The sequence below is a fragment of the Podarcis vaucheri genome (assembly GCF_965113315.1).
Source record: "Podarcis vaucheri genome assembly, chromosome: 11".
Lineage (NCBI taxonomy): Eukaryota > Metazoa > Chordata > Lepidosauria > Squamata > Lacertidae > Podarcis > Podarcis vaucheri.
The window spans coordinates 28752982-28776405 of NC_138749.1; the positions used below are offsets into that span (position 1 = coordinate 28752982).

The 23424-nt window shown below is 41.8% G+C and overlaps 1 protein-coding gene across 4 annotated transcripts in view; it reads right to left on the bottom strand.

The window, feature by feature from the left end:
- The window catches only part of JMY (junction mediating and regulatory protein, p53 cofactor), a 46921-nt gene extending 40729 nt beyond the window's left edge, over positions 1-6192 (bottom strand). For 3 of the 4 annotated variants that reach the window (XR_014212104.1, XM_082191888.1, XM_082191887.1), the window contains exon 1: positions 4128-6192. Coding sequence is in view for 3 of the 4 variants with exons in the window: in XM_082191888.1 (XP_082048014.1) it covers positions 4128-5096 (969 nt within the window). In the remaining variant the exon portion in view is untranslated. The remainder of the gene's footprint in view (positions 1-4127) is intronic. The other variant, XM_082191886.1, reaches the window with a different exon arrangement.
- Positions 6193-23424: the final 17232 nt, after the last annotated feature.

Below are 23424 nucleotides of genomic sequence, written 5' to 3' on the forward strand. Positions count from 1 at the left end.
AAGCATTACAGTTGTTGTATAAAATAAAATGACTGCTCCTCACTTACTTATTACATTGTGATTAAAGCTGCAGAAGGATAGATAAGGATGAAAAGCCTGGAGTTACATTTACTAGGTTTTTTTAAAAATCACCTTGATCTACAATAGTATACAAATTTATACCTATTGAGAACAATGGAACTTACTGCTGAGTAGACATGTATGGGCTTGAACTGTAAAAATCACAGGTAGAGGAAATCACTTGGCTACTGAGCTGTCCATCTTGATCCCTTGGGCATGTATAGTAGGGGAAGATGGGGCTCGTCAACCTGGGAAGATAGGGGAAGGAAAACTCTGATCCTAAACCTCTGCTGCCTTGCACATTCATGACAAAGGCTTTGGGAGTAAACCCCAATGAAAAATCTGTAACTGATCCTTGTGCGACACTTTTTGGGAGAAAAAAAAAGACTAAGGAATAAACCCTACACAAATCTGGAGTAGAATACAGTTGGATGGCGCCTTGTATGCCTCCTTCCAGCAACTCCAGCAGTAAAGCTGGTGGCAAATATATTGCTGTGCTTTCCTTTGGACCACATCAGCAAGGCCAAGAGGGAGGACTTGTCATCTGGGCAGCCAAAGACCTCTCCATACACACTGCCCAGGCTTGTGCCCCAAAGAGGTCACTTCGGTGCTGTGAACACAGCGAAAACTATGTGGGAGGCAGCAGTTATGAGTTACCAGTCTCTGCAGCCACAGAGGGAACTGTGATTTTCCAGTGGTTTGACTTCATAGTGAAGAATTTAAGCAAATTATGTTTTCTTTTTAAACATAAATCTCCTGTGTGGGAAGATAGACCAGAATTCCACTCCCTTTGTGTGATTGGCCTTTTTTAAAATTACTATACTTCCTTTTAGCACAAATCATAGCCATTCTTTTATTTTCATGCCTTGAAGAACATTTACGGTGAAGTTCTCATATTTTATTTGTTTATGATTTTGAGCGTTCCAACCTGGATTCTAATGCACTGCCTCATTAAAAAGCATTGCATACGGTAATTTAGAAAGATTTAGAATTTTACAAATAAATCTAGTACAGTACTGATCAGAACCAGTTTTAAATGTTGCAGAGTTAAACTAAATGATATATTAACCAACTGAACAAAAGACTGGCAGTGTTAGCACTCTAAAACAATAAGAATTTTGTTCAAACAAGTTGAGTCATACATACAGTAGAATCTGTCTGTTAGAAAGAGTTTTAGCATAAGTCTAATAACATCACACATTTTTGAATATCTTTGTTTTCTGTAATGTTCTTCATTTGTTTTATGCTAATAAAATATTATCTTCATTATTATTTATTAAATTTGTACAATGCCCTTCATCAAAAGATCACAGGGCAGTTCACAATATATCATTTTATGAACAATGTCAACTTTTATAGTTTCCTTTTGAAACCAAGACCACATTTTCCTGAAAGTTCTCCTAGCTTTTTAATCACACCAATGCCAGAATCCAGTATCTCTATCTGCATCTCTAGTCTTTTGAAAGCTACTTTCAAAGTGCAGGTGGCAAAAGTAACATGGAAGAAAATATATCTGAGCTTGGTTAGGTTCATATTTCAGGAAGAGAACAGAGTCTCATCCTGAAGTATGGAAAAGCACTGCATCAGAATTACACATTAATATTAAATGGCTGTCATCTATTGTTCCATTATCATGGAATAACTTAGCCAAATGAGATATGAGCTTCTTGTTTCAAAGAAAGCCACTATCAAGCGTGTAACAGACAGTAGAAACCTGAGAGCCAAAGGACAGAGAGCTACCTAAATGATCTTCTTTCTTAAATATGAAGCACATTTTAATTAAAGATGGGTCAATTTACACCGCATACGTACACTAACAGAGATACTGACACCAGATATGGATTAATATTCACTGGATTAAATTAATTGAGTCACCAAGAGAGCTGCCTTGCAATTAAACACAATATCCTACCCAGTTGGATCATATCTACACTACAGGTTGTGGTGGGTGGCACTGTGGACTAAACCACTGAGCCTCTTGGGCTTGCCGATAAGAAGGTCGGCGGTTTGAATCCCCGCACTGCTCTGTCCCAGCTCCTGCCAACCTATCAGTTCGAAAGCACACCCGTGCAAGTAGATAAACAGGTGCAGCGGGAAGGTAAACAGTTTCCATGCGCTCTGGTTCCCATCACGGTGTTCTTTTCCACCAGAAGCGGTTTAGTCATGCTGACCACATGACCTGGAAAGCTGTCTGTGGACAAACATCGGCTCTCTTGGCCTGAAAGCGAGATGAGCGCCGCAACCCCATAGTCACATTTGATTGAACTTAACTGTCCAGGGGTCCTTTACCTTTTTTTACACTACAGGTTACTTCACATTATTTTGGAAAGTTCCACACATTTGCCTTTGGTTCTTTGCATCTCACCTATTCATGTATCTGCCTCACATTTTCTCTGTCTCCATAATGCATTTGTCCCACAGAACTACAGTAGAGGAACTGAAATTTTACTGAAGTCGCCTGTTTGTTACTACGGGTGGTAACAATTACTCCTTCCTAGCTTTCAGTATCAAAGTTTTTAGGCACTTAGGCAACCAGGTGTCTTCCACCATCCTTTTTTAAAAAAAATGTCAGAAGTGAAGTTTTGCATATATTCATGCCAAAAGAATATACCTGTGGCTACTCTGTTTTGAGAAGCTGAACAGTTGTACATGGCCCTAAAAACCAAAAAAGAAAGAGGAAACACAGAAGGCACTGAATTTTAACATAAACTAGTAACTATTCATTACCCTGGCAACAGCATTCTCAGGTCAACTAGGTAAATGTAAAATGAACACCAATTAACACTAAATTACAAATACAACAGATTTTCACTAAAGTTAGCAGCCTTCAATCCATGCAGATTATTAAAAAAATATATTAAATGAATCAAATCACACTTTTCTAAAAATAACCACAACCAGCATTTCCTACAAATGCCACCATACAATAAAAGGCATATAATCATCAGAACTCTGAAGCAGCCAAGCCAATGGCTCTAGAATCACACTTAATTCAAGCCAAGCATGGCCTTCACATCATGCTGCAAAGTTTCACTTGACAAGCATGTTGGGCAAACAAGAGTAATTAGTTACTTGGGAAATGAGTGAGACTATTTTTGGTCCTTACCCAACCTCTTATTCCAAATACTGTAAATATATATCTTCATGAAAGCCACAACTAGATAGATTCGTGAGGTATTCACACAATAGGATAACAAAGATCAAACTCAGAGTCGAAATACTGTGGGCAAAATGTTGGTCCTCTGCTTCAAAACTGACAATGTTGGAAACATCATTCACTAATTATCTTCCTCATTAAGTTCACTAATAATATGATTTCATCCTAAATGGAAATATATAAAAAATTCAGTATCTGTTGCAAAATGATGCATGTAATTTTTGCCCAATTTAAAAATACGAAGTATTGTTTGATGTATCCACCACCAACTATAAATAAAAAATGCACAAGGTGAATAGAAGATATTGACTCACACTCATGCTGATCTTAGATGTAAATCTGACAGGACAATTTAGTTCTGACTGATTTTATTACAATCCATTTCCTTGTATTAGGAATAGTGTCTAGCTAGCAGAATAACTGGCAAACATATCCAAGTACCAGAGTAAACACGGTCAAGTCCAGTACCCACCCACCCCACTGACCCAGCCAGTTAAAATAAAAACATATGGCTCCTCCTTAAAAAGTCAAGATACCAGTAAGTACTGTATAAGAATACACCAGTTTTGGAAAGATACAAAAAGGGCCTTAGATACAGAAAGCCAGATCCTCTGGAAGTTTACTTGGAAGCACATGTGACTGGCGATAGATAGATAGATAGATAGATAGATAGATAGATAGATAATGCACTGGATTCAGCCTTTAGCATCTTTCTGCCCTTCTCCGAAGTCTTATTTCCCCCAATAAAGACTTTACATGAAAATATAGTCAGGTCAGCAGCAGAGTTGGAGGCAGAAATCCAAGGAAAGCTTATACTGAGAGTAAGTTGCATGGGACTCAGGGGAACTAAGCATGTTCAGGATCGGGCTGAAGGGGTTTCTATTTTATCAGCAGTGGGGACCTTCCTCACCTCCTGGATGCGCTTGCGGGCCCGCTGCAGCACTTCCTCGTAACCCTTTTGCCGCAGCTCGCTCAGGCTCTCGTAATACTCCTCCGGGTCGTCCGTTTCGGTGAAGAGCACCTGGGAGAGGATCTTCCACCCGCAGGTGTCCAGGCAGTGGCCCAGGTAGACCTGCAACCGGCAGCACAAAGTGTCCATCTCCTCCTCAGACATCTCCGGAGCTCCGAAGAGGACCGTCCACATGCCCGACGGCTCCTCGGGAAGGACCGGCAAGCAGGGCTCCAGCTCGGAGCTCACCGAGCACAGCTGCTGGTGCACGGCCCGCAGGTCCTGGAAAGAGAAGAGGCCGGCCCAGCTGCACTCCTCGCCCGACGGCGCCTCGGTCTCCGAGACGGCCGCCGAAGGCCCGGCGAGCGGGGACGGCAGCAGGAAAGCGGCGCCTCCCGCAGGCTCGTCTTTCCCCAGCTCCAGCACCTCGATGTCCTCGGCCGCGCAGGCCGCGGGGCTGAGCGGCGCCTTCGCAGCAGGATGAGGCCTCCGGGCAGGGCTGCTCCGCGCCCGGGCCGGGCTCCTCTGCGGCGGCGGCGGCGCCTCCGCCACTCGGCTGCTGCCGGGGCTCCTAGGCAGCGGCTCGGGCCGGGCGGGAGAAACCGGCGAGCTCCTGGCTTGGCCAGGCTCGGCGCTGCTCCAGGCCGGGCTGCTCCTGCGGACGGTGGGGCTCCCGGGCACCTTGGAGGAAGAGGCGGCGGCGGCGGCTCGCTGGTGCTCGAGGCCGGGGCTCCCCCCGCGGCGGATCTCCCTGGAGCCGCTGCGCTGCCTCTGCGCCGTCCGGTTGTGGCAGGTGATGGCGAACTTGCCCTCGATCTCATTCCAGGCCACGATGAAGACGAACTTGTGCTTCTCCCGTTCGTGGAAGGCGTGAGGCCTCACGGCCACCCAGTCCGCCTCCAGGGTCTCCTCCAAGGCGAAGGTGCTCATGGTGGCCGGGGGGGCAGCCGCTGCCCGCCGCCCTTGCTTCCTCACGACCACCAAACCGGGAGGGCGCTCAAGTCACTGCCCAACGGCCTCAGCCATTTTAGCGGCGGGCAGGGAGGGAGGGAACGTGAAGGGAAGGATGCGCTACTGGCGGGGCCGGGTGGGATGCGAGGGGAAGGGACGACGAGGGGGATAGGCTAAGAAGGCGCCAGAGAGTCGTCAGCGACTGCTGCTGCTGTTGCTGCCGCCGCGGCGCGCGCTCTCCTCGCGCTCTCCCGCTCGGCTTTGTTGTCATGAGCCCGGCGGCGGCGGCGGCGGCTCCTCTTGCTGCTGCTGCTGCTGCTGCTTGCCTGCCGGAGACAATACGAGAGGCAAGTCAATACAGTCCCCTCACACAGGTACTTGAGGCGGTCACGTGGAGGCCCCGGATCTGTTTACAAGCCGCTGCGGCGGCGACGACAACGACGACGAGGAGGAGGCGGCAGCTGCGTTCCGGCTGCTCAGCTCTTGCCCCGCCTCCAGGACTCTCTTCTCCCCCCCCCCCTCACGACACACACACATACACTGCGCCCCGGCGCAGACGGGGACTCCTCCTCTCCGACGCCAGCCCTGGGTGTGGGGAGGCGACGGAGCGGGGGGAGGGCTGCCGAAGCCGTTTGCACAGCCCTTCCCTCCCCCCCTCCTGTTGTCTCCGGCCCGACCAGATTGCCTCCTTTCTCCAGTTTCTCCCTCTCCCGCCTGCCAGGAGCGCCTTCATTATCCCTCTCCCTCAAACAATGTTCCTATTATTCAAGCCACGCAGGCAGCGCACGTCAGGCTTAGCCTCCTGCTCCTCCCTCGCTGAGGGACTTGCACCGTACCCGAAAAAGCACAATAACCGCACCGTCCTCCCAACATAACAATACCCCTCGCCACGGCCCTTGTGCCTAGGGAAAAGCAATGGCGATTGTGGACCTGGTGTGTGCGAATAAATATGGTAGCCCAGCTGCTGGAGGCTCTCCTGACAGCTGCATCTCACAACCGCTTTGCGCCTCATGAGGACACGCCAGCTTTTGCTAGTATGAATGTTGACGGTGGGTGTGTTATTCGGAGGAGGGTGGTATTTTATTCACTGTAAATGTCTATATTCCTAAATTAAATCTATTCATTTCAAATGAGTCCTTGTTAATATCCAAACGCTTTGGGAAGGAGATGTGTGCAACAACACAAATGGGCATTCATGTGCTACTGGTCAGGTGGTCAGAAAGGACATCTCTGATTCCCCTGGAAATCAGGAGGACTTAATTTTGAGCTGGTTTAGTCTGTAGAAACTGTTTGTTACTTTCAATGCCTATCTCTGATCCTGGAATATATTGTAGCAGCCACACCAATCTCCAAGCGGCGCAAGATTCCAGGGGCTCCAGGTGCTTACCCAGGCTTTGTGCTGCTTTTTGGAATGAGGCACAGCAGAGACTGTGATGTCTTTATAATACAGTGGTACCTCGGGTTACAAACACCTCGGGTTACAAACTTCGCTAACCCAGAAGTAGTACCTCGGGTTAAGAACTTTGCCCCAGGATGAGAACAGAAATTGCATGTCCGCGGTGCGGCAGCAGCAGGACGCCTCATTTGCTAAAGTGGTACCTCAGGTTAAGAACGGTTTCAGGTTGAGAACGGGCCTCCAGAATGAATTAAGTTCGTAACCAGTGGTACCACTGTGTATACAACCTGAGCCTACAATGGAGGAGTTCACAGCATGGACACCCCAAAAGAGTCTTGTTTCTCCCATAGCTGCAGCCTTGGATTGAAACAGAAATCTTGAATGCCTTGAATCTAGCCCATTAGCCAATTGGCAGCCGATACAATATTTTCAACACGTGTGTTGCATGTTGCTAGTAGGTTGCCCTGGAGAACAATCACACAGAAGTTTTCTGCACAAGCTGCAAGTGGTGTAGCATGGGTTGCCAGTGCCCGGGCAAGGCAAGTATGCTCTCCACCCCCTGCCAGTAGACGGAACAAACGGGCAATAGCTTGGCAACCTACATGAGTGGCAAGCGTAGTGCCCAGTGAGCACCGAGCGCGGCAGAGAGCAGGTATATTTCTAAAGCCCATGTGGAGGGCACCCTAGCAACCAGCTGTTGCCCAAATCCGCTCCTCAGTCTGCCCATGCAAACATTGGGAGATTTTCTGTGCAAGGAGGAAGGCACACTAATTAATTAATTAATTAATTGATGATGATGATAAATTATTTATACCCCACCCATCTGACTGGATTGCCCCAGCCACTCTGGATGGCTTTGAGCATATATAAAAACATAGTAAAACATTAAACCTTAAAAGCTTCCCTATACAGTGCTGCCTTCAGATGTCTCCTAAAAGATATATAATTACTCATTATTATAATGATTTATTATGACTACTTTCTTTCCTTTTCTTTTGAAATTTTGCACCCCAAGAATTTTGCACCCAGGGCCCCTGCCCCTGCCATGCTCCTACAAGCTGCAGTTTCCAGACCATATTCAAGGGAAACCCCAAGTAAAGTGTATTACAATAATCAAGTCTATTAATTAATCTAGTTTCTAATGCATGCACCACTGTATCAAAGCAATCCCTGCCCAGGAGCAATTGTAGCTGGCACACCAGCCAAAGCTAGCAAAAGACATTCAAAGACATCGAACACACCTGAGTAGTACCCCCTCCCCAAGGAGTTCCCCTAAGCTATGCACCTGTTCTTTTAGAGGGAGTGAAACCCCATCCAAAGCAGTCAACAGACCATTTCCCCAGATCTGGCAGTCACTCACTCACAGGGCCTCCATTTTGCTAAACTTCAGCTTCAGTTTATTGGCTTTTATCCAGCCCATTACTGAGTTCAGGCAGTGGTTCAGGACTTGCTCAACACCTCCTGGTTCAGATGTTAGAGAAAAACAGAGCTGTGTGTCATCAGCATGTATATAACACTGTGCTCCAAACAGACTGCATACTGAGTTCCAAGCAGATGCCTTGGCTACTTAGCAATCCAGGCTCTAATGCATAGTGTTATTAGTTGCAAGTATTAACAAAGCTCTCATTGCAGCTTATGCAACTGAAGCACATACAGTCTTCTTTCTTTTCTTTCTTTCTTTCTTTCTTTCTTTCTTTCTTTCTTTCTTTCTTTCTTTCTTGATTTATATCTCTCCTTTCTGGTGTATTTGCATTATTCAGAGCATCTTACAACAATGAAACTACCACTTCCCTAATAAAACCACCATATAAAACCAAGCAATATAAAAACCAGCTCAACAGATATTAAAACACGCTCAGCAGTTTAAAAGCCCTAAGCAGCACTCACCATATGAAGACTCATCTGCCCGACAAGATAAAAGCTTGCTGGTCCTTGAAACATCACAAGATTATAAGACCATCTCCAGTTAAAGCAGCTGTCAATTGTAATCCTGTGTTTACACAGCAGTGGGTTATGCCCTAGTGCAGGGATTGCCAACCTTTCTGGACCAGGGGACACACCTGGAATTTTGAAAAAATGCCATGAGTGCCAGTCACAAAATGGCTTCTGTGGGGATATGTCATTGCATTATTATTATTTTTTAAATGGCTACAGTGGGATAACACAAAATGACTGCTGTGAGAACAGGAGTAATGGCTGCCATATTTAAAAGAGCAGAAAAAGAGACAAGAACACAAAATGATGTTGGCATGTCACCCCATCAGACACTCCATCAATGAGCATATTTCAGAGGGGGGTGTTCAATGTGGGAGAAGCTGAGCCAGTGCAAACAGGAATTGAGCAGGAAGACCAAAAAATTGATTTTTGAGGGGATATTGACATTTCATGGGCACCATAGCAGGTACTGATGGCCCCTGGCATGGTGTGCTTTCCAAGTGTTTTTGGAAATATAATTTTTCAAAACACCCAAAGGCTATTTTGAGGGTTGTTCCCAGATTCACTTATGCAAATATAAAAGGGAAAATGAGAATTAGTCTTGAGAATTACATTGGTAAGGAGTAACATAGTGAGTTTGCTTAATAAGGAGACTCCTGTCAACTGTGAATCATATAGTAGCAGGTTATATTCTGGGACGTGGGTGGAGCTGTGGCCTAAACCACTGAGCCTCTTGGGCTTGCCAATCAGAAGGTCAGACGTTCGAATCCGTGCAAGGGTGAGCTCCTGTTGCTCTGTCCCAGCTTCTGCCAACCTAGCCGTTCAAAAGCATACCAGCATGACCCGGAAAACTGTCTGTGGACAAAAGCTGACTCCCTCGGCCTGAAGCAAGATGAGCACCGCACCCCATAGTCGCCTTTGACTGGACTTAACTGTCCAGGGGGTCCTTTACCTTTTTACCTAGGTTATATTTTAATGAAATGATGGAGAACCTCACTAGCCAATGAATCTCTGCTTCTGTTTCCTACAAGAATAGAAGTATCCCATTCCAACAATCATGTCCACATATATTTGCCCTATAAAATAAATAGGAAAGACTGCATCAGGGCACTCTAGATTATGGACTAATGCTATAATTTCACTAGAACAGAATACTTATTCCAAAAACAAATCAGAATTAAGTAATTTAGCAAGTAACCACCACAACTGGAAGCTGGTCCTCCAAACAGTAAATCAGGAACTGAGGGAAATGCCACAAACCACACAATATGTATTATGTAATAGCTGCTGGGTACATTTATTTTAAAATGGAAATGTAACTCATTCATAAAAGAAAGGATTGACCAAGGTTAACTATGAAAACATTACTCTAGCACTGGTTGGGACCCACTATCTGGTCATGGGTTTGGGTCTTATTCCCTAACCTTTATCCAAGGTGGGTCATGACAGCAGTATTATCACCATACAAATATATGGTAAAAAATTTCAATAAATGGGTCCCAAAACACTAGGTGGGTCCTGAGTTTGAAAAGGTTGAACTTTACTACTCTAGTACAGTGGTACCTCGGGTTAAGAACTTAATTTGTTCTGGAGGTCCGTTCTTAACCTGAAACTGTTCTTAACTGAGGTACCATTTTAGCTAATGGGGCTTCCCGCCGCCACCACGCAGTTTCTGTTCTCATCCTGAAGCAAAGTTCTTAACCCGAGGTACTATTTCAGGGTTAGCAGAGTCTGTAACCTGAAGTATCTGTAACCCGAGGTGCCACTGTATTCTATAAACTAAAACGTCCAGGCCATTTCCCCATTAACTTTCCAGAAAGAAGCAAATAATATTTTACCCTTTCAGCACTGCTTTTTAGATGAATCTCCCAGTCTCTCATTCTTCAACAATAGTTCTTATAATTGAGGTGTGAGATTTTGACATGGATATCTTCATGTTACTTTGCTTCCCAGCACTGTCACAATGGAAAACACCAACCCTTGGAACTTGGGAGGCGATAGGTTTGCTAAAGAAGATGGAAGAGATTTGTTCTCTGTTGTTTACAAGGGTAGGACTAGAACCAAGAGTCGAAACTGCACAGAACCGTATTTCAGCTAAATATTAGGGGAAACTTTCTTTGGTAAGGGGAGTTCAACAATGGATCAGACATCCTCAAGGGGTGGTGGACTTACTCTACCACCGCTATTTAAACAGAAGCTAGATTAGACAACCATCTGTCAAGGCTGCTGTAGTTACATCCTGCATTTTGGATCCTGCACTGAGTAGCAGGTTGAGCTGCATGACCTCCAGGATCTCTCCCAACCCTATGATTCTATGAGAAGTAACAACTATGTTGAAATATGGTGTCTAATTAACAGCAGGCTGGTATGTTATTGTTAAGGCAAAACTTCCTTCTTGTTAACGCAGACACTGATTCATAGAAAACAAACAATATTATTTAATATATATTTTTACCTCACCTCTCAACCTAGTTTCCAAGTGAGCATATGCTAATGATATACTATGAATAAATGATGGCCTATTTAAGCTTGCATATTGTATATTCATAAAAACATTGTGCCCTTGTTTAGTGAAACAAAAGGACCAAGGATTCATCCTACCTTGGTATAACTGAGGAATTACAGATTAGATATGCTATGACAAATGTGTCAGGAAAGTAGATATTTAAATGTTGTTCCATTTTGGCATTTTTAGATCCTAAAATAGTTATCAGCTTAAAGCGCTTCTCTGAAGTAAAGCCAGGCTATCCTTTCTCCCCCCAATCTCTATCTGGTTTGACAAGTTATTTTGCCAGCGCTTTGCTGCTAGAGGTGTGTCAGAATTTTTGCATTCTTTTTCATATGAGGCAGTATATAAATGATATCTCAGTTGTCATACATTCCTGTTTGGTGACTTAGTATTGCTTGGCTTTAGGGAACTCTTTGTCAACAGAAATATTTGTTTGAAGCATTCTTGGGGAATGTAACTTGGGCACATACAGGCACTTTTAGTAGATATTATTGTTTTTCATTTCTTATTTGTAATAAAACTTTTGTATCCTCATAAATGAAAATGAAAATGAAAATGAAAAATTGAAACTTCTCTCGTTAATTTTACACATTTTCTCATCAAACATTGCATATCTGGTGAAATTTAAAATCAACTGAGTGATGCTTCCTTTATTGTTTCCCAAATTGTAATTATGAAGTGCATTGCTTCAATTTACCATCTCTCTGAATTATAATTATTCCAGAATTTCTTTAATAACAGTTTACTAATTAATCCAAACACTGTATTTGCTGCAACAAATTAATAGCTACATCTCTCAAATAAATTAATATAATCAGCTTACTTCCTTTCTTCTATAAAACTATCAAGCAATTTCAGCCAGGTACACTTAAAAGGTATCAGCTATGTGCAGATCTTCACTTGTTTTGGCTAAGGAAAGTAAAAAAGCTCAGTCTCATGAGCTTTTTTAGCTTGTCCATACAGCTATACAGTAAAGATGGATGGATAGATGGAAAATCCTAAGCTGTCTTGGTTTTAATGGATGTGTCAGCAATGTCAGTACTATATATTGATCAGAATGTTTTTTAAAAACAGTTTATTTAACTTTACACACAGTATGTGGGGAAATTTAATATTCCTTTGTGTAATGTAACAACATTTTGTATTTACTGGATCAAAGATCACTGAGTTTATGCAATATTAATGACCATGTGTCCCCATAATGAAAATGTTCTTTACTCCAAATTAGAAACATACTGTTGCACACAACCTCAATTTCAGAGTTGTGCAAGATTTCAGGGTTTGCAGGCTCTTTACCCTTTCCTTTTGGAAATGAGGAGCAGAGGAGATTGCGGTGTCTTTATTATATATGTTTTATTTACACAAATATACAGCCTGAGCCTACAATGGAGAGGTTCACAGCATTAACACTCCAAAAGTCTTGTTTCTCCCATATCCATAGCCTTGGATTCAAGCAGAAACCAGCCATGGCTTTCTCTCTGCCTTTCCAGACCACAGCTTTCCCCTCTAGCTCACATCACATGAAGATCTGCTCTCAAACCAGACTTTTGTTTTTCTCACTATCTCAGGAAACTGAAAGAAGGGCTCCAATCATTTCCCTTCTGGCACAGAGCCCCCTTTCCTCATTTCTCTGAACAGCCCATCAACCCAGACTACATTGGCTATTTCACCCACTGAATCCATGCTGGATCCAGGAATCAGAAGGTCTTCCATTCAGCCTACTTCCACCCTACCTCCAGCAAACTGGTCTGGCACCCACAAACTCATAAGAATACATATTGGAGCAACCCTGATTCTCAAATCTACTGGCTAAAGGGGACTAGGACTAGGCTGAGGAAGCCACATTTACCACACAGCATCCTGCTGTGGCTCAACCTACAATGCAAAACAGAGAACAAAGGCATCAGATGAAGTGTGCTTGAATCCACGAAAACTTATTTCATAGGAAATTTGTTAGCATTTAAGATATCACAAGACTCTTTGATTCTTTTTTATCAGTGTTGGCCAACATATCTTGAATGTAGAAGCAGTTGTAAATCATTGAATGACTGTGGGAACAGGAGATAGATGTTGATGTGTACTCTTCATGCTCATGTTCATCACAAGGTGAGCACGTGTAAAACCGGGGTCTAAAATTACCTAACTGTGCTGCTCAGCATGCTGGACAAAATAAATTGCTTGCCTGAAACCACAAACTGAGTACAAGGCGGTACAGGTGGGGGTCTTCTGAGCCCCACTTATTTGAGCCCAAATTTGCTGCTGCAACATCCATTCCTGAAGGCAAGCTAATCAGATTCTGAGATATTGTGAAATAAAAATGAGAGACCCCAGATCCCGAACTTAGGTGGAAGGTAAAGTTCTAAGGTTTCCAAAGTACCATTTCCTGAAATGCTTCCTATTCTATTTACAAGCAAAACTTTATGGTCTCAAACTGTCAGTGCATGTATGACAAGATGGTATTAGGAAAGAGGGATTACATTTGTTAGGTACAGATAAATATTTTTAGCTATAACTAAAATGTGACTCTACTGCTGGTACTTAAAATGAATTAGGTTGCAGAGAGGCTTTTAAACTAACATCTGGAGGAAGGCTGACAGGTACTGAGTTCAGTTTGGGATGACTCATCCATCTGGCATGATAATAAACACACACAGCTAGCATGCTCTAAAAATGGTTATAGAATAGAAGCTAACACTGTGTACATAAAATCCAGTGAGAGGCAACCAAATAAAGTAAAGTGTCAGGTAACAAAATATACAATTGATGGTTGCGTGGGTCACCACACAGTTACAGTTGCTAGAAATTCCAGGCCCCTTAATCAATCTGGTGATCATGGCTTTGAAACATTAAAAAGAATTGGGGCAAAAGTAAACAAGGGAACAAAATTGGCTGACTTCAGCTCTCCTTGTATTGAACAGCATAAATGTTAAGAATCAAGGCAGGTCACTATTAAGTATTATTGATTCCAGATAATGATAGGTATTCTTCTTCACATCAGTGATCTGAAGGCAGGCTCTTGTCTAAACACCTGGTTCTCAGAATTGGGTAGAAGGGATAAACATAGCGAAACGACTTGATTAAAGTAACTTCAGTCTACCTGAGATGTGCAAATCTCCCCCCAAATCAATATTGACACTAAAATTGAATGGGAAATTTTGTGTGTGCTTTTGAAAGGACTGGTTAAGAGGAAACATAAATGTATATTATGTGGTGGGTCCAATCTCTTCAAGCAACATGATAGTTATTTCAAACACTACAATAGAAGCTTAATTTAGCATATGCACAAAATTCTGCAAAGCATATACAGGACCAATATTATGTTTAAATACAATAACTGAGAATATGAAAGTGACAATAAAGTTTATTTTATCATATTGAAGTGTAAGAGTCTCCCATTCTTTGAATTAATCTGGGCAAAGAAAAGACAAAGGTAAGTGAGTAAAATGGAATATGAGATTTGAAAGATCAGAAGCAGAATGAGTGGATCAGGATATATGAAAGGAAGAAGCGACTATTAGGTTCTAGTGGGGACACAAGACACTGCGCTGGGCAATGTTCTCTCTGTCTTGCTACCTGAAGAGGGCACCTACAAAAGGTGCAGCCTACAATTCGGAATTGTGGCACTGGCCATCATTCTCAACTGGCTTGGGATTCTAGTCTCTATGCTTCCAAATAAACTTTCTCAAGAATGGTAGCGACAGCAAATTGGGGTAGAAAATAATGCTAGGAAGGTATGCAATATAGCATGGAATTTCAAAGCCAAGGTTGTTATAGATATAGTCAAGGTGAAGCCATTTCAGCATCACCCCCATGGATCCAGCTGGTCAATTTAGACCATTCAGGGCTGGATCAAGGCAAGTTCTAAGTTATGTCAAGTTGAAGAGATGCCATAGCCTTAACAACAACAAACTGTTATTTTAACAGAAAGGACAATGAAAATAGAAATAATTAACTTTCATACAGTATTTGCATATAAACTGGTACATAGCTGAGGATGCAACTAAAAGCTAACAAAAATGTGTATTTTGCAATAAATAAGTCTATTTGTTTTCTTAACCAATTACATAAAACTTGAAATTTAGTTTAGTTTGGTTTTTGTATTTAGAGACCCTAAATTGCAACCTACGTAGCCTACTTAACCTGATACCCTAAACTGCAGCCTGCTTAGTTTGCACATATATCTGGCCCTGTGGACCAGCAACGATCAGCACGTGGGCTACAGGTGCCAGCTGCATAGAATCATCTGGAAGCGCTTCAATCTGGAAACAATTCCAGCATGTCTGGCTACCATCTGTGCAGCAGATTCACCTTTCCAGGTTTTGAACACAAGTCTTGAATATAAGATTGACACGAGCCCAGAAATGACAAGGCAGTTATAATGGCCTACATTTCCTTCAATTAGTATGCAATAGCTCTGTCTTCCTTACAGTCTGAAGGAATGTATCTTCCATTACACAGACTGATCGCTCCTTTTATGTAAGTACTGTATTTGGTCCTCTTGTAAACAAACTTTGCTTCAGGAACTTTTTGGCTCCCCTGTGCAGTAACACAAAGAGCCTTTGTTATGCTCTGGTTAAGTCTGCCAATTAAAGGAAAAAAGGAGAAACGTTCTGGAGCTATGAACTAGTTCTGCAAAAGAGTTTTCTGAAAAATTATATGAGGCAGTGATGTTGCAATACTAATGGAGTGGGTCTATAGTACCGTTAACATTATTCTGATGCCACTTTGCTTAAATAACAATTTTACAATCCTGCTCTTGCAAGTTGTTACAATTGTTACAGGTTTTTGCTTCAAGGATTCTACCATTTCCCCCAAATTCTACATTCTACAGTGGTACCTCGATGTTCTAATGCTACATACAGGGATAATAATTAAATCTATATAAATTGAATCCCTTATGCTTGAATCCCTCAACATTTGTTTTATTTGCTATTATATGCTTTCACATTGCTAATTTATTGGTATTACATTGTATTTTTGTTTTCAAAATATAGATCTATAGAATACTGCTAACAGGTTTGTAAAATATCAAGCAGTTTATAAATGATTTTAAATACATAACTTAAAAATAAAACAACACAGAATAATAAAGTCAGAGATTATCTAAACTTTCCTAACATCCAGGAACAGTAAGGGAGACACCAAGGCATATGCCTAATTCCTATCAATTATAATGAGCACATTATAAATCCCTTAATATAAGCCTTGTTGTTTTTTTCTAACATGCAACAATATGCCTAATTGTGTATAGACCCAGTTTGTATCAGGAAATGCCTTTTCTCTCTTACATTAGCTTCCCTACACATCCTGAAACATTCCAGAATTCCTTTCACTGCTTTGGTACCCATGATCCAGACTTTTCCATTCATATTTATACATTACAATCATACCAAAGAGCCAAGACTTACAATTAAAATCACAATTGATCCCTACATTTAATTGTACTCAATGAGAGATAATGGAATAGTGAAGTGGTGGCTTATTCAGGGCAAAAGCAATTTATAGTCCAGCTATTTTGGTGATTTTGATTAGTTTCCTGTGGTTATGAATTTCACTCTGGCTGTCCTAACATATTGGCTTGCAAGCTGGTTTTGATTGATCATTGTTATTATTTCGCCTAACAGAATTGGCCTGTTGTTCCTTCCAAAAGCTACCAAAGAACAAAAATAGTTTCCTACTGAAGTAATTTGCATTTTTCATCAGTAAAAAAAATGTTTGGATGCAAGTCACAGATTTTATAGGTTTTACCCCTTCACACATATCCTGGTCACATGTCACTTTCTGCCCTTTCTGATACATATAAAAATCTGACAACGGTGATGGATGAATCTCAGTTATTCTGGGTCTATCAGAACAAGGAAAGAAGCTGAAAACACCATGACAAAATAAAACCAAAGCATTAACAGCTAATAACTGTGTATAGTGTCAACATTGTACATAATGCCAAGCTCCTAAGAGGGCAAGGCCCTACTGGACTCCATAAAGCTGTTGTTTCTCAAAGCTGCTGCTGAAAGCCGGTGCCAAAGGCAAATACCTTTTAAATAGGGTTGCCACACCTCCAGGTCTGACCTGAAGTCCAGGCAGAGGGATTGAATCTCCAAGTGGTGCATTTAAAGAATAATAGCAGCAGCAAAAACAGTAGTTTAACAACAACAACAACTTATACCTGCCCATCTGGCAGGGCAGGTAGGGCCTCAGCCTGTGTGCCTGTTGGAGCTGGTAGACAGCTGCCCTGGACACAGAATTGACCTGCGCCTCCATGGACAGCTGTGAGTCCAAAATGACTCCCAGGCTGCGCACCTGGTCCTTCATGGGCACAGTTACCCCATTCAGGACCAGAGAATCCTCCATACCCACCCGCCCTCTGTGCCCCAAAAACAGTACTTCTGTCTTGTCAGGATTCAGCCTCAATCTGTTTGCCGCCATCCATCCTCCAACTGCCATTAACTTCTGTTTCTTTATTCTATAATGTTTAAGATATTAGATTTTAGTTGATTTAAAACCTCTTAACACCCTTTGCCTTCTTTTTACCTGTTTGCTCATGTCTCTTATTTGTCTTCTTGCTGTCTTTGTTCTTCCCTAACTTTCCTCATAGCTAAACCTTGAGTCACTTATTCTCCTTCATGCCTCAGCCCTTTTCTCTAGAAATCACAGCCTCCCAGCATCTGAGCCTCTCCCTCCTTGCTGTTCAAACAGCTTTTAAAGTTTATCTCTTATTCTCCTGTGCCTTTGACCTCTAATACTAGCCTTTCCTTTCCTTAACCCACTTCTTTTTGTATCTTTCCCTCTTTTCTAAGGTCTTATGCCCTCTGTTTTATTGCATGTCAATAGACAGGGTTTCTTCTGTTAAATGTAATTGGTGCCCAGTGCCCAGTTCTTCAGGCTTACTATTATTACTGTATTGTTATTATTTTACCCATCATTAGAACTTCTCTGGGTCCCTCCTCTTAGGAAGCCGCAGAGGGTGGTGACAAAGGAGAGGGCCTTTTCAGTTGTGGCTCCCCATCTGTGGAATGCTCACCCCAGTAAGGTCTGCTTGACACCTTAAATGACATATTTCTGGCTCCATATAAAGATTTACTCTCCCTACCCTCCCCTGGCATTATTTTTTATCGATTGAGATGATGTTTTGTTATTAGTGTGCTGCCAAAATTCACGTGACTGCTATGGGATTTAGAAAATCTGAAAAATATTTGCCATGGTATGTATGACTATATAACTCATACACGTTTGCAGGTGACACAGAGCATATTGCCTCTCAAAAACACCTATACAATACTATGTTTGTATTCTGTTTAAAGACATAATGAGAGGGCACAAAAACATAAAAAGCTATGCTGCATATATGGTAGTTAGGCTTATTTTAAAATTGTAGATGTTACCACGCATATATTCATACTGTAAATGAAAGCGCATTAGTCTGGTATGCTAATTAAACAAGACATAGGCATACCTAATTTTCAAGATGATGAATAAGGTGGATCTCTTAGACTCTGAGGTTATTAATCCATCAAAACTATTAGAAACACATCCTTGTGAACAGCAACACACCTCTTTCTATTCATTTCTGAAGCTGTTGGTTCATTTCTCAACTCAATAAACAATTCTCCATTCCTATTTACTGGATTCCTTGATTTGTTGAAATTCAAGTACACCTAAACATTAGGGAATATTCTTCAATAGAGCAGGATTTTCCTTTGTAATTCTTAAACAGGGTAAACTAGTACACAAAACCAAGAGAACAAAGTTTGACTTCCATAAGATAAATGCTCTTTTAAAGGCATCGCTTCAATGTGTAAAGGTAGATTGTTATCCTAAATTAGCTTACTAGGGGATAAATCCCACTGGAAAAAGTGTGACTAATTTCTGAGTAAATATGCTTCTGATCCAGCTAACAAATACATTATCCTAATAATCACACTAATGCACAAAGCAATATACACTTGCTTACAAAGTGTGCAGTTTGCCCCAAAACCTTGAGGTGTCTTTTGACACTGAGACCCGAATGTGCCCCTAAATTGGCATTCTATGAAGTCAGAAAACATCACTGAGTATCTTTCAAGCAATTTAACACTAACAATAGCTTTAATACCTTAAATGATTCATGCCTAATGATTCAAGCTGCCAGTTGCAAAAGCATGCAGCAAAACACATAGAAACTGCAAGATGTAGAGAAATGGTCAAGGGGAAAAAAAGATGTTGACTAAAGATAGAAGGGGAAATTTTAGCTGGAGGTGGAGGGCATCCAGAAGGGAACCAGATGCTGACCAGAGCCACTTGCTTTAGAAATAGAGAGGAAAGTTGTCAGAAGAAGGAGAATGCAAGACTTTGGGACATGGCCAAAGGTTGAGGTGAAAGTGGGAATGGGAAGAAAGAGAGCAGGTCTACTCAAGAAAAAGGGACCTGATAGACACTGAAAGCAAAAGAAGATTGTTCTTCATATTTTGAAGATCAAAAAAGTGGACACATTTGCTGACTTCTACATTTAACTATGGATCACTATGACTCTGATTTTACATACCCATTAAAAAAGGACCTGTCCTGGAAAAAGAGGACATATGGCAACCCTAAGATGGATTTGCCAGAGGGATTAAAAGTCAAATCGTTGAGCCCAGACACTGAGATCCAGCATTCTGGCAGTTCCCACACTGCAATAAATGAAGCTACAGGGAACCAGGCAGAGGGCCTTCTTGGCTGTGGAATGCCCTCCCATCAGATGTTAAGGAGATGAGTAATTGTATAACATTTAGGAAGCACCTGAAGGCAGCCCTGTATAGGGAAGCTTTTCAAGGTTTAATGTTTTACTGTGTTTTTATATATGCTGGAAGCTGCCCAGAGTGTCTGAGGCAACCCAGCCAGATGGGTGGGGTACAAATTAATGATGCTTATGCTGATTAATTGGGGGGGGGGTCAGCCTGGATGACACTCTGGGTACCCTTCCAAACCGGAGATCCTGTATCTGTGAGGGTAATGACTTTGGCTGACTAGTTTAGTACCATGATTTAGCATATCCAACTAAGTTATAGCAGAGATTGGGCTCTGTTTTGGGCCACTGCTAGCTGATTCTATTTGGAAGTCTGATGTGGAAGCAGTGGCCTTTGTTTGTCTGCTGGAGTGTTTTAAACTGTGCCTTCACCTATGCTAAAGCAATACATTAAAACAACAACAACACGGAAATGTTATAAAATGTCAATAAGCCTCTAGTGACATCCTTTCAGAAGAAACTGGACCCAGGTAAATGCTGCACCCATTGAACTTCTCAACAGGTCTAGCAACCTACCTGTTAAATGGTGTGAATTTGCCTCAGCGTAACTGTACTCTGTCTTGCCGTGTTCACACACCAACTCTTCCAGATAACAAAGTAACTTGCATAATGTACAGTTATTTATTGGAGGATAAGGTCCACATGTACAGTCTGGGCAGTTTTGGTTACTGTATGACTTTTATTGTGCTCTTATTATGAGGGTGACATTTGTTCATCTGTGTTTTTTTAAATCAGAATAACACACCAGGAATTCGATTCAAAGCAGAATGCTAAAACTTGGGGCTGAAGAGACCACTGGGAGAAAATAAATTACACTTTGGTTACTGTTGTCCACATTGGCTCTATCCTCTGGGGAATGGCCATAGCTCAGTGAATAAGCATCTGCTGTGCATGCAAAAGGTCCCAGTTCCAGCATCTCTAGGTAGGGAGATGACCCTATCTGAAATCCATCTGCTAGTCAGTGTAGACAGAATTGCACTAGATGGGCACATTTCTATGTAATAATTTAAATAAACCATGGTTAGGACCTTTCCAAACTGTCCTAGAATTCAAGAAGCAAAGTGTGGACAGCAGGAAAATACCCCAACCTACCAACATTTATGTGGCACCGGTGAACTTTATATGTTGATTGTGTACGCACAAATGTCATGGGCTGCAACGGAACAGTATGTATATTGCTGTGAATGGCAGCACAATCCCATCAACCCACATCTTCTTGGACCCTGGCTGTGATCCCCCCCCCCACTATGTCCAAGAAGGAAACAGTCTCCCGTGTTTCACAATAGTGATGTTCCATTGCTATACTCCCTTTGGACATCACTATTGGTGAGTGTCTGCTCTGTACTACCTGAAAAGCCACATGGGAGTAGACCTTGAGCACTGGGTGCCTGCGTGGAGAATCTGTCCCCGGAGTGTATTCACCATGACAATGTGGCGTAGGTATCATCAGTCCGTTGCTCCTAGATCAGCCTCCCACCTGACAGTATATTTGTTGTTAGGTGTGCAGCAGGTAGATATGTGACTTGATCAACTGCACAACTGAGTTGCCCAATTGCCTGTGGGGCTCTTGGTAATGCAGCGGATCCTTTCAGAAAGTAGAAGTTGGCTTCAAGCCTGTTGGCTAGAAACTGTGCAGGACTCTTTGCAAGCCTTGTACAAGGCATTGAAGTCCCGATTGGAAGTCGTTGTGATGCAATATTGGAACACATTAAAGATATAACAAGTATTGTGAATGCAATCAGATACATGAAGCCTTATTCTCAGTTTGCAAGTATATATCCTCATGGATTTAAGTAGAAAAATTGTAACCAGCAGGGCCAAATGGCAATTAAATGTATAAACTAGCACCTGTGGCAGTTGAATTTAAGCTTAAATGTATGCAAAATAAGCACAGCAACTGTTCACAACTTAATTAACTGGGAATAAATCCCTTGGGAGGGTTGCCTTATCTTTCACTGCTCTTGTAACTATCTCGCTCACCACAAGGAGGCAGTGCTTTTACATTTTTACAGTACTTTAAAAAAATCCACCTAGTGATGTGTAGGGTGGGGTGGGGTAGGGAATGCTGAGATGGAAAAAATAATTATAAAGATGTTTTCTAGGGACATTACCTATTACCTGCTTTTCTAGATTATTTTTTTGTATTAGTGTTGAACTACAAATAAAGAGTGTGAGATTCTGCTCTGCTGCCAGAGCAACACCCTTACGATGGGTTTTCAAGGCAAAATGCCTCACAATACCACATAGTTGCACCACTTTCTGGGACAACATAAAGAGAAAGAAGCCGAAACTGTTGATGTCAAAACTCAGCACAAGCACATCCATTTTGTGCTAATGCATCACCTTGGGTTTTGCCAGTGTTTAGCTCATGTTTCTTCAGGTTAAGCACCAGTCTTCGGTTTGGGGCAAGGACGGAAACAGAGGCTGCAGAACTACAAATACTATTCCATTAGGTCATCATCAGATAGTAACTGTTGGATATCCCTGTTGAATTACAAATTTCTTCTCATCCTTCACTTTATGGCTGACAACCAAGGGCACTTCTAGACAGCCACTGTTTTTGGCTTGCAATTTACACAATAAAAGTTGATTCTGATCTATTGTGCAGCAATCCTGCTTCCTCCTCCACTCCCCCCCCCAAAAGCCCCCAGACTTTTTACAATAAGAAAAACAGTGGGGGAAATAATAATAATAATAATAATAATAATAATAATAATAATAATAATGCTGCACTGGAATATATAATAAATAATACATTATTTATATAATAAATAAGAAAAACAGTGGGGGAAATAATAATAATAATAATAATAATAATAATAATAATAATAATAATAATGCACTGGAAAGTATGGGATAAGATTTGCTTGACTCAGCATCAACTAACCACCCTGCAACCAAATCAGAATACTCAAAAATTAGCTGACACAGTCTCATCTCCCTGCAAACCTTCTGCAAACAAATCTGGACGAAAGTTCAATGAACAGGTTGTCTGGAAGTGATCCCAGAATGGCAACCAAAAAGCTGCTCTAATGTGAAGATCATGGAATTCGATTCTTTTTAATTAAAAACTGACCGTCATGCACATTCAGTACATCCTAGTGCAGTGGGAACGTTAATGCATTTCCATGATGCTATCTCACTCAATGGTAGGGAAGAGTTGCATTGTTACCACAAACTGCAAACAGATGTGCAGCGATTTTACTTTATTTTTTAAAAAAATACTATATATAGAAACAGTCACACTATTGTTTATGGCCATGCATAGCTTAAGGAAAAATTTCATGTGTGTTTTAATAAAAAAACCTGTTTCACATTTTGTTTGGTTTAATTCACTTTATTGCCAGCTGAATGGACATTTTATATGTAATGGAAAAGTTTCTCAAGTTGAGTGGATGTGGATTATCATGACTGCTTAATGGAGCATTCTTCTGAGGCAGCCATCTATTCCAGTTTAATAAGCAATTCATGTTATTTACTCTTGCTCAGAGACATTAGTGAGGAAGAAGCATTCCATTGTTACTATTAACATTTACTTGTAAATGTTTTCCCACTTGAAGGCTCTCTAAACAGTGGATTAAAATACAGTCAATGTAAAGCAAGGAACCTGTGGGCCACCATATATTGTTGGACTCCAACTCCCATCAGCCCCATCCAGCATAGCCAATGGCCAAGAATGAGGGGAGCTGGAGTTCAACATCTG